We start from the raw sequence: 17,312 nt of genomic DNA on the forward strand, positions 1-17,312 counted from the left end.
ATGAAAGACAACATTTATATTGAATGTTCAGTTTTAGTTCGTTTCATACATTTAGTCATATTATTTTATGAGTAACTTTCGAGAGTTCTCTTTGATTTTGAACGCCTAAAATATTCTGTTGCCCGTAATCGCAAATAATTATTATCTGAGTCATATAATTACTGTGGACTTCATTATAGAAAGATTTAAACTTAATAATTTAAAATAATAATAATTTTCAATGTAAAGTGTCTCTTAATCACTTTAATTTATTCAGTAGGTCAGCAATTGAGTTTTTTCTTACAGTGCATTGCTGGCTTGTTGTTGTGTGATATGCTGAAAGGATACGGATACGGATGCGACAGAAATGGATAACCGTGTTGTTTGCAGTCGGCGGAAATCAATTCACATTACTGCAGCCTCAGTGAGCTGCCCAAAAAACTTTGTGCGCAGCGGGCAAAACGCAAATAAATTGGTGGTTTTAAGGACCCACTCGTATCTGGGGATGATTAGACCCTTTGGCCACCTTCTGCCACCACATTGGTGTCTAGCCGCGTGGAGTGATTGACCCGGGGTGACCCTAAAAATAGGCGTGTGCAGCATCCATTCCGACTATTTTTAATCGTCCGCTCGCTGACTGTCGCTATCTTTAAGCTCTTAATTACTTTTGTTTTTTGTTAGGGTCAGTGTGACGTGACACAAATTCTGTTTTCGGCACTAATAGTTGAGTGACCAGTAGCGTAGTCTACTTCTCGGCCCACAAAAAAAGGACACGCCTTCTGCTAATTGATATGTGTGTGTGTGTGAGCGCCAGTATGTGCCGTTGTCTGTCATAATCAAATATCTTAACACGCAAGCTCAGACCCTTTCCCTTCTTTGGGCCAGACTTCGGCTCCCTTTTACCAGGACCCTAATGACATGCCCACTAATCGGGGCAGAATTTGCCACTGCTGCAGTTCTTAATTAGCAATTTGACGCATTATGCCGGCAAGCTTGTTGGCTTGTGCGGACATTAAGTCCGAACCATTCTGTCTGCGGGATTAGGACCTGAAAGGTGAAATTAACTGGGCTCCCGGCTGATGAGAATGATGCATAATAAACGGCTGGTTGCGAACGGAAAAAAAAACAGGGGCTTAAAAAAGATACACCTGCCTGAAAGGTCAGACAGAGACTAATATGTAGTTAATTTAAGCCCACTACAAGCAGGGACTTTTTAAATAAGAGCTTAATAAAAACACAAGAGCTATTTATATGTATATAAGAAATTTGATTAAAAATAGAAGGGTAAAGTGGACCAAATTAAATAGAATTACAATTGTATTTTAGTTCAGTCAGAAAATCATTTTATTGAGTACTTAAGTCACGAACTTAAACATAGGGTCCTTAAAAAATATAATTAGAATAGGCTTGTGAGAGGATATCTACTTTATCTTAATAATATTTATTTTGTGGCGAAGCTTTGTTATTTGAATAGCCTTTTAGAGTCTAACATTACCTGCGTATAGAGGCAGGACCTTTGCCTCACATATTTATCTAAACACCTCACTCGCATTCGTTGAGCGTCCAATAGGCTGCCCATTGCAGTTGGCTTCATTGTCAATCCGCAAGTCCAATTGAAATCCATCCATAATGAGGCAGCTGCGAGACAGCCTTCACATTGAGATACAAGATACTCGATAGACGATGCAAGCTGCAATGAGAAAGTGACCAAAGCCATGGGTAGATACTCAAGCAAATATATACACAGGCACACAAGCGAATTACAAACGTTCTGCAGTTATTTTTATTATTGAATCAATAGGGCGCATTGGGAAGGTCAAGTTCTGGTCCTTCTCTTTATTGAAGGTTTCGTCGACGACCTGTTGAACGGTTGAGGGGAAATCCGATCGAATGCCTTAAACATTAGGCTGGAAGAACATCACTTGGCAGCTTTTATGGCATCTTGGCAAAGTATTTAATGAATTTATTTATGCTTCAATCACACAATTTAATTCAATTCGCGCCGGGCCTCCAGGGAGGCAATTCAATGGAAGAGGGCCTTGAAAACAACATTCATTCAACTTTCCGACGATGGAGTGGCGATGGAAATTTAATATGCCCCCGCCCCGACAAGTAAGTAAGAGTAAAGTATCCGTCGGGCGAATGCTTGTTGTACTTTACACCGCATCCTAGGCTAAAAAGTTCACCTCAGCAAAGAAGGAGGCCACGTGTCGCTAAGCAGCTCAAAGCGAGTTCAAAAAGATAACTTTCTGTAACTTTATGCCATATGAGAGATAAATGGCAGAATAATTGTCCCCTCAGCCGCATTTAATTTAGTTTCATCTTGACTAGACTCTTGCAAGTTTTTCGAAACAACGGAAAATATGGGGATTTGGAACACAAAGAGGTACTTGACACACCGCTCCCCAGACGACAGAACTTGGTTCACTTTTGTGTGCGTTGTCTTGCCAACGGAAACTTATGGCCCAGCAGTTTTGGCTGTGCTAATTGTCCTAGTTGCTGTTACTTTCTACTTGGCTCTTGGCAGCGGCACAAATATTACAGCCTAGATTTGGCCGGGCTCAAAACTTGTGGCTGCATCGGCCACAAAGCCAACAATTGCTTTTAATCCCGGCTGGAGGATACTGCCAAAGTGAAAACTACACACCAATTTGGCAGGGTAGCCGGTCAAAATGTTGACTTTAGTTCCAATACAACTGTGGTCAGATTGGTATAGGCGATCCAAATCGAACGAGTATAAAAACAGTGATCGAAACTTGCAGCCTGTAATTTTTATGAGTCCTTTTTTTAATAACATTGAATGTGATATATAAATGTGGGTGAATGTATTATTGGCGAATGTTGAGTACTTAGTTGGTTAATTAACTGTGCAGAAAGCATTCATTTGAAACTAACAGCCACAAATTGTTTATATTAACTTATTTTAAAATACCTTTACATTGCCGCATTAGAGCATTTGGAATTCCTCTGTGGATAAATCCATCTACGATTGTACCGCCGTGAACATAGTTCCCCTATTGTTTATGTCTGTCAAATTGCTGCCAAGGCTGCGCTGCAATCGAAAACGAGGAGGAGGAAGCCAAACCAAAACAAAGCAAAACACCCGGAAAAATTGCAACAACCGAGGGAAAACTTTCACCCAACAATTTGCCTGGCGGTTTTGGCAGACTCAATTTTTCTTGCCCCTGCCCCAAAAATTTGACCGTTTAGTCGTTGGACAAATAAATCAGACAAAAGTCTGCCCCAGAAATCACTTAAGCTGCCTGGGAATAGATAAAATTCAAAAAGCCCATGAACAGAACATAAACAAATTGTAAAAACAAATTCACACATTGAAGGAAACTTTTTCTGGCTAGTCCATCACATGAGGTGTCAGAAATATTGATTTCCAAACCAATAATTTGCTAAGCCAACTTAATACCAAGATTTAGTGGCACTAAACAGCATACCCCGTGTGGCTAATGCGAGTTGTGGATATGGACTTGGCCTGATCTGGCGGATTGTAATGGCTTTGGCTGCCTTATAAGGTACCGAAAACAAAATCCATTTAAGCGGAGTGTCATAATATAAAACCTCGGAATGACTCACTGTTCGCCAGCCAAGCAGAAAACTACAAAAAAGTGATAAAATAAAATTCTCGCTTGCGAATTGTTCAAAGTACAACGATACAGATACTGATACATAATTAAACGCATACATTTTTAGTTGGTTGACTTTGCTTTCTTCTCGGTTTTGTTTACCCCCAGTATCCCACTCTTTTTCAGTTTAAATGGGCAACAACAAGAGTGAAATCCATTCATATGTGGAACATTAAAATGTACAATTTCCAAACACAGTAAACGAGTACAAATATTAAGAAAAAAAAAACAAATCTGCAGTAAAACGTTGTGGGGCGTTTGCCAAGAATATCGTGCTGTCTATTTACTTGTGAAGCTGATAAAAATTCACTTTATTCACTTTGCTATTTATTTGCTTTGCACAAAGTGGCGACATCGCAGTCTGCATTCGGGTTAAAAGGGGGTTAAAAACAGGGGGGCTTGTTTGCTGAAGTGGCAAACAATAAAACGCAAACTAGTTGACAAATACGGAGTTTTAACTGCACTTTCAAGTGCACTGGGATATACTCGTATGTGGACAATCAAGGGAAATTATGCAGAGAGCTCCCTTTCAGTAGGGCACTATAATCTAAATACATGTAGAATTCAAACTCAAACTCTTTTAAGAGCTTACCATGGGGTCTAAAAAAATCAAGAAAAAATTAGCCAAAAATTAATGACTTTTACCAAAAGTATTTAAATTATATATTTTAATAAGTTAAAAAGATTGGTTTAAACCCGAATATAATTTAAATAATAAATAAGTAGAAAATAAGATTTTTAAAATTCATTTGTAGCATTCAAATCTTTTAATTTTTAAGTTTATGTACCTCAAACCATAGTGTTTATAACTATGGAAAAAAACTCTTAGAAAGACCTTCTTTTTCCGTCCAACTTGCAGTAAAAAACATAAAATAAACATCGCACCTTAAGCCCCTTTCTTGTGACAACTTTGTGTATGCAACTTGTAAATGCCGTCGAACATGCCCTATGTTTTCCCCGACTCTAAGTCAGTTCAAATGTTTAGAAAGTTTGGTAACTTCGCTGTCCAACATTGTTGCCACCGAAGTTCCAGAGTCCTTCAACAAGTTATGGTTGCCATTCGATGATGGTTTACCCCTTGGAACAATGCTACAAACGCAGCACACGTATTCTCGTCTTTCTCGGTAAACAGTGTAGAAGCAAAAATAGTTGTCGTTTATCGCACTTGGAAGATCTTCCCATTTTGCCACTTGTTTGCTCACTTGGCCGATAAATGTTTTTGCTGCGGCTATGAAAAAATACGCCTAAATGAGTTGGGGCCATATAAATTGGGCGAAAAAATGGGAAACGGCTGCCAAGGCAAACAGCCGTAAAGTCATAATAATTGAATAATTAAAAACACACAATGAGTTAATTTTTGATAAAATCTCCTGCTACCGAGAGAGCAAAATTAATGGGAAGATAATAATTTTCATAGCCGAAAGAAAAGTAAACAGCACACACATGCAAGTAGTTTGTCATTGTCCAAACAGAGCGAAAAGGGGAAACAGATGGTAAAGTGGGGAAGGTGGCAAGAAAATACGAAAACATAATTGAAACTCACAACGGTTTTCATTAATTTTCCAGCTAGGGAAGCGGCTTTCACGGGTAGGGGGCGTAATGGCAATGTAGACATTAAGGCTAAACACAAACCATTTAATTCCCTGTTTTTTAATCATAATTAAGACACGCTTCAACGTCACTCAAAGTCAGCTGCTGATGGTCCAGAGGATAACCCACTCTCTGCCAATGTTCCAGCGTTTGTTCTCCGCTTAATTTATGCTACATTTTTCCCAGTTTGTCGTTGGCCCATTCTCTGTGCCTCGCATTTGCTTTTAGCCCGGCCGAAACGTAGAGCATATTTTATTTTCAAATATTTCACATTGCACAGCAGCATTTTCGAAACACAAAGGGGTTATCAGTTTATGTGTATGCGTTTCAGAATGAAGAGGGGGAGTTTACACAGAGACAAATATCTATTATTAAGATCATAATATGAATATATATTTTATTTAGAAACAATTATGGTTCATATAATAATAAGTAGGGATTTTAGTATTTTTTTATTTTAATCATTTTTGAAATTATCTTGAATTATCTATTCCGAAACATCAAAAACATTAATATTAACATTAAAATCAGCTTATACTGATTTTTTCATAGCTGTACAGCACTGCAATATGCATTGGGTAGAGATATTTTAATATTTATGCTATTACTAGTATATCTTATACATTTTCCATGTCAAAAAAATATATTAAAAAACTCATGTAGATTTCATTTGTTTTCTGGTGCACGAACAGGATACAAAGTGAGATGGCTGGCTTAGTGCAGCGCGTTTGATGTGGCCTGTGGGTATATGTTTCCTGTTTCGTTTTTACGGCTTTGTTGTGGAATTAAACTTTAATATTCCCCACCCCACCAGGTGTTACACCCTTTGAACCGGTGTCTCGTAAAAAGAGGGGCTTTTCTTTTCTTTTAGTGCAAACAATTTGGGCGGGTAAGAATTTTATTTCCGCCCTGTCGTTTGCTATTTGAGTTACAGTAAATAAAAAGATTTACACAAACGTTTTATATGAGAATATAAAAATAATGATTGAATGATCGTTAAACAAATGATTTATTAGCCCGCCATTATCAGGGTTATTCCCTAATGTTACCACTATATTGGGAATCTTTTGGATTCATTGGCAATGACAAGCATAAAATGTAAAATCCCAAAAGTGCAGTGGTGAAAACATTTCTAAGGGAAAGTCATGCAATATGCAGCTGCAGCTGATGCATGCAACAAAAATGAACAAGCTGCAAAAACTGAGCTGCAACCACATAATGTGAACGAGCAAATGCCATGATTAGCAAGCATTTTGTGTGGAAATTAAAATAAATTGCTCCGTGGTAAATGTAAAAATGTGTTTGGCCAAAGCAAAAGCACACACACAAACACTCTCGCTATTTTGGTCGCCACCTGTCAACACACACACTAACGTATTTCACGCAAAAATTTACTTAACTCCTGGAATCTGATTCAATTCATTCGCGGGCAATATTCATTTTCAATTCTATTAAGTCCGTCGTTCGGACACATGCAATTAAAATTGAAACGCATTAAATAATAAATTATATTGTTGCCCCATTCCATCTTAATTCATCAATGTGGAAAGGTCATTTAAATTGACGCTAGAAGCAGAAACCGCCCGAAAGTAGGCAACGATTTCGGACGATCAGCCAGGTAAATTGCTCATACGCCGCATATGACCAAAGTGGGGAGGTGGCTTGCATGTTATTAATATAAATCAAAATGCAGTCCAGAGGGAAATTCGGCTTCTCTTGCCTGAAACTATAAAATGTTATTTTGAGGTTCCAATTATTCATAAATGCATAAAGGACACATCTAGAAATAAATATTAGCTTTTCTGGTTGGTTTATCATAACATTAAAATGAGATTTGATTTTCAAATTAGAAAATAATTTCGATTTGTCTAAATTTTAATATTATATTTAGCTTATTAGTTAACATATTTCGTTATTTTTAAATTAAAAGCTTTCAAGCACGTTTATATTTCAATATAATATTATATTCAAGTAATATATTCCAATAATACATAAGTAAAATATTCTATTTTTTGTCCGTCTTTACACACATACTCTGGAAAAAAAAGTGTCAAGACTAATGGCTTCTAATCGCACTAATTAAGGCAACAACAATATATTTAGCAATCAGTCTCACGGCGATCGTAAAAAGTTTGTTTCATTGTTAGCTGCGACTTATCAAAGACTCTTTCGCTGGCGACTCGTGCCGTGTAATTAATTAAAAAGGTCCGGTAAAGTTCACTCGCGGGAGTGTCCAATGTTTCTGCTTCCTCTCTGGTTGCTCCGTATTGTCGGTTGGTCATTAATTTATTTTTAGGAAGCGCATAATTGCCCGGTAACTGGGCCAGTAACTGGAACTGCAGGACAGTAAACGCTTATTCATAAGCGCGAGTGTCAGAGTGCAAGGATATGCAAGGTGCAACCTGGCAGCAGGATAAACAAAGGCAAGGAGCACTCGGATTGCAGGATCTGTGGTCCGTTTGTTTGCTCATCGCTCCCTTCGTCCAACATAAATCGGTGGCTTATGGCGAAAGCGTGCGGCAAGCGGCGAAAGGAGCAAAGGGCTCGGAGATCCAAAGAGCAAGCTGCAGGTCCTTCGCAGCAGTACCACTCCACTGCCCTTTTAGCAAGATGAGTAGTTGAGTCGCTGGGGCCGACAGGAATCAGAAACTTAATTCTTTTCAGCCGCGTGATGCTGCAAACTGTTTCGCCCAAAACAAACAGGATACACGGGTGAAAATTGCATACCCACAAAAAAGAGATATATGATTTTAGTCAGTATGTACGAGTATGTACCTTTAATGACAGTTGCTTACCATTTGGAATCATTAATATCTCCAATAATACATATATTCATAGGGTTATCATCAAAAATCATATGTATATTTTAACACATTATTTAATTTTTACCCATTCAAGTGTTTGTTTTTCTATGCACCATAAAAAGTATTTTCAAGGTGCCACATAAATCGATGTGTTTGACATTTTGACCCAGCCCGCAAACTTTTTTTTTACAACTCAACTGCAGCATCAGCAAAAAAAAAAACGATCGTAGGAATATTTACACTCAATTTACTGCCATTGGCGATAAGTCCTTTGTCCGGCCAACGAAATAGTCGACCCACTCACACATTTGAATGGCGTTTTTGGGACCACATTCCCACAAGGGAATGTAAACGGATTTTAGTAGGAATGGGTATTGGACATTCACCTGCTGATGACTGTCACACACAGAATCCCCTCCTTTGAGAGTATATTTTTAAAAACCATTTTAAGCAGGATTCAGAAAAACTTGCCTTAAAGTTGGTTCCTCGTATGGTTACATGGCATTTCTGCCATCGAGGGCAATTCAAAAAGGGGGAACCCGTGTTAGACAGACCGGAAACTTGGCTAGCAGCGTCATAAACTGGTTACATTGTCAGGCGCGGGCAAAAAAAAATACAACGAGAAATGAAATGAAAGGAGAGGAAATTGCTAGGATATCCCCACAAAACAGGATGCACATAACTCATAACAAGACCTATAACACATGTACATATATATAGTATATATTCGCACTCCGATAAATATTCAAGGAGGGCAATAAAGCATGCTCTGCATGTGGGGATCATGCGGATATCTGCCATATTTTAAGTATGACGAATTGCCATCCTCACGCTTGCCTACGGACTAACAGACACCCTGTACGAGATAGCGGTTAAATGCATCCTCTTTAACGGCATTAAATTGGGTTTTATGACTCAATAATAAAAGCTGTGCCCAAGGACCCGACAGGACATTCTGCCCACATCTTGCATCCAATTGCGGAACCGGCAAACCGCAAACAGCATGCCAAGTGGCCGCGAGTTGCACGCACTGATTGAATTTGCCTGGGTGTTGCATGCTTCAAGTGGCTTTCAGTTTCAATGGTGGAGCACATGAAAAAATCGGGCCTTCCCTAATAATATGCTAACATTTTTTAGACACTACCAACCCTTATGAAACTAATGGCTATTTAAGCTAGATTAATACATACATATATATACCTTATTTAAAATTATTTTCTAAACAAAATTCTGCAGATAGTTTTTCGCCGGTGGTTGATTGATTTTCATTTCTTATTTTTCTATACTTTACTCCTAAAATGATTGATAAATTTTTAATCGTTAATTTTTCCCTGTGCCCCAATTGCTATGGAAATGGGCAGGACATAAAAAACAGCCAACAGCACGACAAATGTCCCTGACTGCTTCTCCCGACATGTCCTGCCGCTCTTCCCCTGATCGTCCTACTTCGCATCCTGCTCCTTCTGGGCATGGCACACATGTTAAGGCAAAACATTTGACATTTCTAGTGTTTGCCTTATGTGGAGGAGCACCAAAAGCGGACACTCACACCAAAAGGCGACAGTTTAAATGGCAAAGCAGGAGTGAAACACACACACAAGCCAATATGCACCGATTTCGCCATTCCCTGGCTTATTTTCATTGTGGAGATGGCACTGGTGCTTTGGGCTTCGTTTGCACAGGAATAACACAACTGATTTTAAAGGGGTAGAATTTCGAATTTTAGTTAATATCAGAAAGCAACAGAAGTTCATATAGGAGTCCATGTGTAACTAAAGACACCCTTGACAATAGTGAGCATTAACCTATGTTGATGTTTCTCTAAGTATCTTTCTTTATTGTCTACGAAGAAGAGTATACAACCTTCAATGCCAGGTCAGTTTCGTACTACAGTTCCTTTGTTTCCTTTGGCTTCTTTTTTATGCCACTTACTGTGCACACTTTTGCACTTGTCGCCATTCCCTATATAGACGTACTATATACGTATGTGTTACTTTATGGACCCGATGACGTGTAGTGTTCACCACTCCGTCGCACCCATGCCCACTTGAAATCTGTCAACTGCAACTATTTAATAAATTATATACTGCCATTGTTAAATGTGAATGACTCGTGGAGGGTGTTGTTGAATGTATGAGGGAGAAGAGGGTGCTATTTCCCTTTTGCAGCGAAATAATTTAAGATGTTAAGATTCTCGAGTTTATTAAGAATGCTAAATGTGATATTCCGCATTCTGCTTACAGATATTGGAATCGAAATCGGGAGCAGATTCCCCTGCGAATTCTTCGGCACCAAGAAACACACGCTAGTCATCAACGGAAATTGGCTCCTGGCTCCTTCCCTACCATCTATGGCAGCATTAGGCAAATCGACAACAGCTTAAATCACTTTGAGTTGGCTTTAAGCCCGACACCGGCAAAAGAACCTGCTGTCAAGCTCAAGGATTCCGTAGTGCCGCTGCCGTTGGCAGTTAAAACTCTCTCTTGACGAGAGCAGCAGCATCGTTGAGCGGCAATAAAGTAGAAAACCAAGCATAGCAGTAGACAGAATCCTCCGCCACAATGGACGTGGAACTCGAGGAGGAGGAGGAGCGCATTTGCCTCAGGTGAGTGTTGACAGTTTGGCCAGGAGTGTGGCACAATGTTGGGGCTTAAAGGTTGTTAGTGGTCTCGATGGCGATTCCATTGAAGGCTCGATTTGAATTCGTTTCCCCCTGAAAAATTTAACAAACAAGTAAAAGTAATTGAAAGGTAATAAAAGAACACAAGTAAAATTTTGAAACTAATCAATTATTCCTTCAGCGAATACTAAGAAAAGTTGTCCCTAAATTCAAATTAAAAGCATTTGCTCTTACATATGTAGCGCTATAACTTATACTAACTTTTATATTATAAAAATTCAACATTTTTAACCTAAAAAGTTCGACTGTATTTAGTTTACTACCGATAATGGAACCCACAGCGGCGCCAATCTCGCCCTGCTTCTATTTATGTTACAATAATCAATTAAATGGGTCTGCCCCGAGAAAAGTGTCGCATTTGCTGTCGACTGGAATTGCAGCCGATGAAAGCATGGGACAAAAGGCGACAATAGCAACAATGCCACTGGTATTCAATGTCAATCTCATATTTCAATTATGCTTTATGGCAACAGACGTCGCGTCTGACAAAGATGCTGTCTTCACTCAAGTTCTAAGCTCAATAGACTCGTTTAAGGGGAAAAAACCTTTAAACGACTCCAAATAAATGTGTGAAATATGCCAGAAAATGTGAGCAGATCAAACATTATTTTTCTACATTCAAGTGCTGGGAAATTGCACATACGCCACGTGGCCACGGACAATTCACTTTGGAAAAACAAAAAAAAAAACACAAAGGACCGCTCGCTCGTGAAATAATCGAATTATGCCATTTTAACTTCATAATAACCCACAGACAATCAACTTTTCGATTTCGTTTTGAATACATTTTGTTCAAAAGGGTGGAACTTCCCCAAGAATTACAGAGTATAATTGCAGGCTCGGCCATGAAACGTGGTAAATACCGAAAGCGTAATCTTTAAAGTCGTCGTGTTTAGCTTTTTGCAATTAAACAGCTTCAATTGCGTTCAGTAAGCTATCTATCTTTTGATAGTACTTAAAAATTAGGGCCTTTTTCCCTTCAAAGTTATATTTACTGGCCATAAATTCAACATTTTGCCCGTTTCCTGTCGAACTTGGTAATTCAACCTCGGATAGCAGCAGCTGTAGATGTCAGGACGTCTTGAAGCGTTTGCTTAATGCCATGCAAATTTCTTTTTTTATGCAAATTTTCTTTTCACTTGTAGTAAACAAAGGCAGGCATCGAAAGGTGGGGCAAATTCTGTAGCAGGCGACAGTGCAGAAACTAGGTAAAGGCAACCGAATCTTCCATAAAATGTGAATTTTAATGACAAACAACAATGAGACAGGAAGGGGGGTTTTCGCGAAAAGGAGGGAAAACTGAAAGGAAAAGTGGAAATTACACAGTGCGACTTTTAATGGGAGGAAAACTTTTGCTGCATCAGGACTTAAGCTAATTAGTAAGCCATAAACATAAATAGCCATGTCCTGACAACTTTTACGAGTCTGTGAGATTTCTTTGGCAAATGTCAAGAGTACTTGGGCATGCCATATTCAAGGGATTTAAGGTTTGGGTTTCTCCCAGGCGATTTGTCAAATTTAATAGACTTAACATTCTTGCCAGCTTGATTGCTGCCCTATAAACTGGCCACTTACACGGCTTATTGCCTTTTTTCTTAATGCCTCAGAAGCTGCTCCTGATTGCTTTTGATTTTTAAGTGTGTTTACCCAAATCAGTGGCAGCCGTCAAATAAGGCACTTTGATTCGAACCGCAAAGCGGAAAAAAGGACATCAAAGCAGTGGCTCTGGCTTAGTGCATTTTCTGCATAATAATGCTTAACAAGAAGGAACGAGCGAAAATCGAATAATAATGGAATTTTTATAGAACCGCCAAGAGGTCCCAGCTGATGTTTTTGGGCTCACAATGGAAGAATTATTTGCAGTCCAATTCAGATTGATACCCAAACATGTCCGACTCTCTTTTGTCCCTGCTGATTTAAAGTACACTGAACGCCAAGATATCGGATATCGTTACTATAAAAGCTAGAAAGTTGAGGTGAAGCATTCATATTTTAGAAACGTTGGCGGATGTTTGTATCTGTAGATGTGCACGTCTGCAAACCGCCTCTAACTGTCAGGCCCAAACTATTACTTTTTGTTTGATTTTATGTTCATTAATCATTAATGTCACTAGTATTTAAAAATATATTTTTTCTGTGTAACGGGAAGATTCTCTTACAATGTCCTTTGTCCCTTTTACTGGTTTCGTTACTCCTTTAATTTTATCTGACCCAAACTGAGCCGCTGAGTAATTTTTCTATTTTCTGCTTTGTTGCTCGCCTTCAATTGCACACCCATGTTGACCAATGTGGACATTAACCCAAATCCAACACACTCACATACCCACAGAAGTGTGTATGTATGAATGTATATAGGTGAATGGTTGTCTGCCTGGAAGAAGCGTCTTTTATGGGCCAAGACTCTTAGCCAAATGAAGTTGCCAAAGACATGGCCATATCCATGACAGAAATGGCCGATGTCTTTGCGGTGAATTGGCCACCTGCTGCGTTTGTATTGGCTTTCTGAGCTGTCATTCTGATTATTGCCATTTCCCGACCTGTGCCGGATATTAATTATCAATCAAATTATGCTCATGGCATTCCGTAATTTATTAAATGATACACGTTTATGTAGGGGCAATTTAGGGGAAAAGTTATAGAATAACATGGTTTTACTTCGAAATTTTTATCCAGTTATATAAACTGGTTTTTGTAATGAAATTAAAATGAAAATATATTTTAACATTTATAAAAATGACTCTCTAATCGGTAAGTTGTGATTTATAACATGAGAGAACGCTATAGTCGAGTTCCCCGATTATCTGATACCCGTTACTCAGCTAGTGGAAGAGAGAAGGAGAGTCTTAAACGCAGTTTTTGGCGGTTTGTAGGCGTTATAGTGGGCGTGGCAGAAAGTTTTTTGGCAAATAGATAGAAATTTACAAGACTAATACAAAAATGAAAAAATATCAAAACATTTTTCAAAAGTGTGGGCGTGGCAGCTTTGGGCGGTTTGAGGGCGTTAGAGTGGGCGTGGCAAAAAGTTTTTGGGTAAATCGATAGAAAATTACAAGCCTAATGCAAAAATGAAAAAATTTCAAAACATTTTTCAAAAGTGTGGGCGTGGCAGTTTTGGGCGGTTTGTGTGCGTTAGAGTGGGCGTGGCAACATGAATCGACAAACTTGCGCTGCGTCTATGTCTCTGGAGTCTGTGTGCTTAGTCTCAACTTTCTAGCTTTTGTAGTTCCTGAGATCTCGACGTTCATACGGACAGACAGACGGACAGACGGACGGACAGACGGACATGGCCAAATCGACTCGGCTATTGATCCTGATCAAGAATATATATACTTTATATGGTCGGAAACGCTTCCTTCTGCCTGTTACATACTTTTCAACGAATCTAGTATACCCTTTTACTCTACGAGTAACGGGTATAAAAATCGTGTACATTTAGTACCTTTTTGATATCCCAAGCTTATTCTTATGCTATGGTCAGTCATATAAATATCAATATCCTCCTGAGAAATAATTCTCAACTTCAAACTTATATCAATCAATCCTTCTGAGAAATAATTCTCAAATTCAAACTAATTATCTTTAAATATTTGCCGCACTCTCATACATCGGCTAAAACAGTAGGAAGTGCTTTTGCACCAGTTGGCCGACAGCCACGCCCCCTACGACAGTGTGGCCCGGCCCACTTTCGGAAGGGCTTAATCGCTTGATAAATAAGCTAGGCAGCTGGCCAGACATGGCCAGCGTGGTTGTTGTAGCTGGTGTTGTTGTTACCATATCGATGATGGCTCAACCTTGCCAAGTAGTTGGTGGCATTAGTTGGGTTGTAGTTGATGGTGGCACCGGGGCATGACAATAATGCATGAGAACCGCCCGTTGCGGCCCTCGGGTTAAGCATAAATATGTCAAGTGTTAATTGCTGCCACTTAACGCAGAGCACAAACTCAAATACAACCGCAGAGGCACACATACACCGTAAAAAAGGATCCGAAATAAATATGTAATTATATATTGAGCAATTGTGTAAAATATGTTACTCATATGTAGTCATTTTATAAATAAAGAAAAGGCATAACGATGTAGTTCTACTCGCGTAGTGAGAGTGCGGGTAGAAATTCGTGACTTTTTCGTTGCATTACGGAAATATGTTTACTTACATGTGATAAATACGTAATGTAATATATAAAATTACAAAGCAATATTTTCTAGAATTTTATAGACGGAGCAAACTATAATTTTTTTTTCAGGTGCATACACACATAGCAAAGACGTGTAAATATGACTTTAATCTACTTAGCTTAGCAGCTGCCGCCTTAAACCCCCAGTTTCCACTCCCTCCTCTGAGTCTGCGACTTGAAAGTAACAGCGCCGAAAGCAAACACGCCCACAAACACACACACACACACATACACATACCAACACACGCACTTGTTACACACCCAATAATGTGCTTTAACAAGTTTCTTATGGCCATAAATTCAACAAGCCAACAAAAGCTCATAAAAAGGACTGACTAGGACAGCCCCCTCACCTTTCCTCCTTGGATATCCCAGCCCTTTTGGGCCAAAAGGGGGGAATGGTTGGTTGCCTGGAATGGTTGATTGGGCCTTGAAACTATCCCCACTGTTTGTCTATATAAATAATAGCCAGCATTGCAGACATGCCTTTGACATTTTATATCTGACATTTTATATCTGACTTTCGTCCTTTAAAAACGCACCTCGAAATCTTGCCAGGAAATTGGCAAAAATAAGGGGAATAATGTTTCGGTTTTACAAAAAATAACTCTGAACAGTTATTAGAAAATTTCAAATGTTCTTGTGCTGGGGACACTTCAATTAAAATGGCTTTCACTTGCCCCAAGCTAAACATGAAATTTAATTGAAATGCCAGACCTAAAATATGTGCAAATCTAAAACGTTCCAAAGATGACGCTTTTCTTGGATTGACTTTCCATTATCCATATTTTAAAAATGATTGCATCAACGAATCATACTTTGAAGCCATTGAAATTTAGTCATACAACTCATATACTTCGATATGTGTGTCTGTGTCAAGGCTGTAATGCCTAATAACTCGGAAAATTAACCTTAGTCCTGCCGAACTTTTAGCCAGAAATAGCTTTTTAACATTTGGGAACCCATCATAATTATCATTATCGTTTATCGCGGGCAAGTCGACGCAGCGAACTCTAGTCAATTACCATATCAGCCACATTGTTGACCAAAACTGATTTCACTTGGCGTCACCGCGAGAGAAAAAAGAGAAAAATATGGTTAATATGGAGAGTACCCACCCAACCCAAAATCAGAATTGCGCTCGACAGTATCATATTATATCCCGGCGATTGGCGATGGCGATTTTTTCTCGCTCAGTTGTTAAACGCCAGTCCGATGTGAAAGACGCGAAAAAACAATAGTTTACCGAAGCTAGCCGCTGGCGGCAGAAAAAATAGAAATAATAATAATAATAAGTAAAACCTGTTGAGCAGTCGCACCTAGCATATGTCAGTAAATCTACACGGTATAGATCAACATTTGCATGGCTCATGACGCCAGGCCGAGAAACACGGTGAAGAGTGCAAAGTTCCTTGGGTGAATCACGGAATAGGTTCCATATTTGCATATTCGAAGCTGACAATGATGGGCGAGGAGAACCCAGCCCCGCCTTCGATTTATCGATTTTGTATTTTGAATATCGTTGCGCCATTATCAACACATTTATATACGCGATAATTATATTAGAAGTTTATCTCGAACACATCCATCCGCTGGCGATAAACTCCACTCGATTCAACCGGATTTCGGTTCAGTCGCTCGCTTTTCCCTGCGGAATTACTCATCGAAAAGTAGTGCAACCGGAGTGACAATGTGTTAATCAGTGAAACAGAACATAATCCGGGGCGATCGGGCATGTGATACCCTCTTTTATTGGACCAAACATCTTACAGGTGCGTTAACAAAAAGTAGCATCTGCGGAGATGCTAAATGCTCAATGGTTGGTTGATTTTCTGCTAAGGTGCTAAAATCCGCAACTTTACAGCCCGAGAATTACATTCAATCCGTGTATCGCTACGCAAAGTGATGTTAGAACTGATTGTTTTTTCCGCATGGCGGAATATTCCATCTGATGTGGGTGCCATCCAATATATATATATATGTCAGGGGTTTTCGTTGTTTCTTGTTGTTTAAAAAAGCATATACTTTGCATAACTACCCTTCTCTTTGCAGCTGGCAGAAGAGATTAGGAAGGTGTATTGATAGGGAGATAGTATTGCACATTGGCTAGGCAGGTAAATAAGGTAAATACAATCCACGCTGTCTGGTAAAACAGTCCAAAAATACATCAGGTTCTTTGGCCAGATAAGACCTGCCATCAATCTAATAATAACGGCCATGTAACCAATGAATGTATCACATTAAGAGCGTGTCGTTTCCATTAAAGAGGTGTATTAATTAAACGGGTCAATAGATTAAAGGCGACTAAAATAATAGCTTATTTACAATAGTTTATAGTTGTCCAATATATTTATAGAGATTATCGAAAATAACTACTTTAGGCTTTAATGATATAAGGCTTTCCAACATGCCGTACTTGACCCCTCACTTATTGGTATTCCGTATA

General features: G+C 39.0%; 1 protein-coding gene across 5 annotated transcripts in view; it reads left to right on the plus strand.

Moving 5' to 3' along the window:
* The window catches only part of LOC6539779 (adenylyl cyclase 78C), a 31,247-nt gene that overhangs the window by 1,106 nt on the left and 12,829 nt on the right, over positions 1-17,312 (plus strand). For 4 of the 5 annotated variants that reach the window (XM_039373638.1, XM_039373640.1, XM_039373641.2 and 1 more), the window contains exon 2: positions 10,255-10,616. In XM_039373638.1, coding sequence (XP_039229572.1) covers positions 10,573-10,616 — 44 coding nt within the window. In that variant the 5' untranslated portion in view covers positions 10,255-10,572. Of the gene's footprint in view, positions 1-10,254; positions 10,617-16,190; positions 16,639-17,312 lie in introns of those variants that run through there. The other variant, XM_039373639.2, reaches the window with a different exon arrangement.

The sequence above is a fragment of the Drosophila yakuba genome, chromosome 3L (genome assembly GCF_016746365.2).
Source record: "Drosophila yakuba strain Tai18E2 chromosome 3L, Prin_Dyak_Tai18E2_2.1, whole genome shotgun sequence".
Taxonomy (NCBI): Eukaryota; Metazoa; Arthropoda; class Insecta; order Diptera; family Drosophilidae; genus Drosophila; species Drosophila yakuba.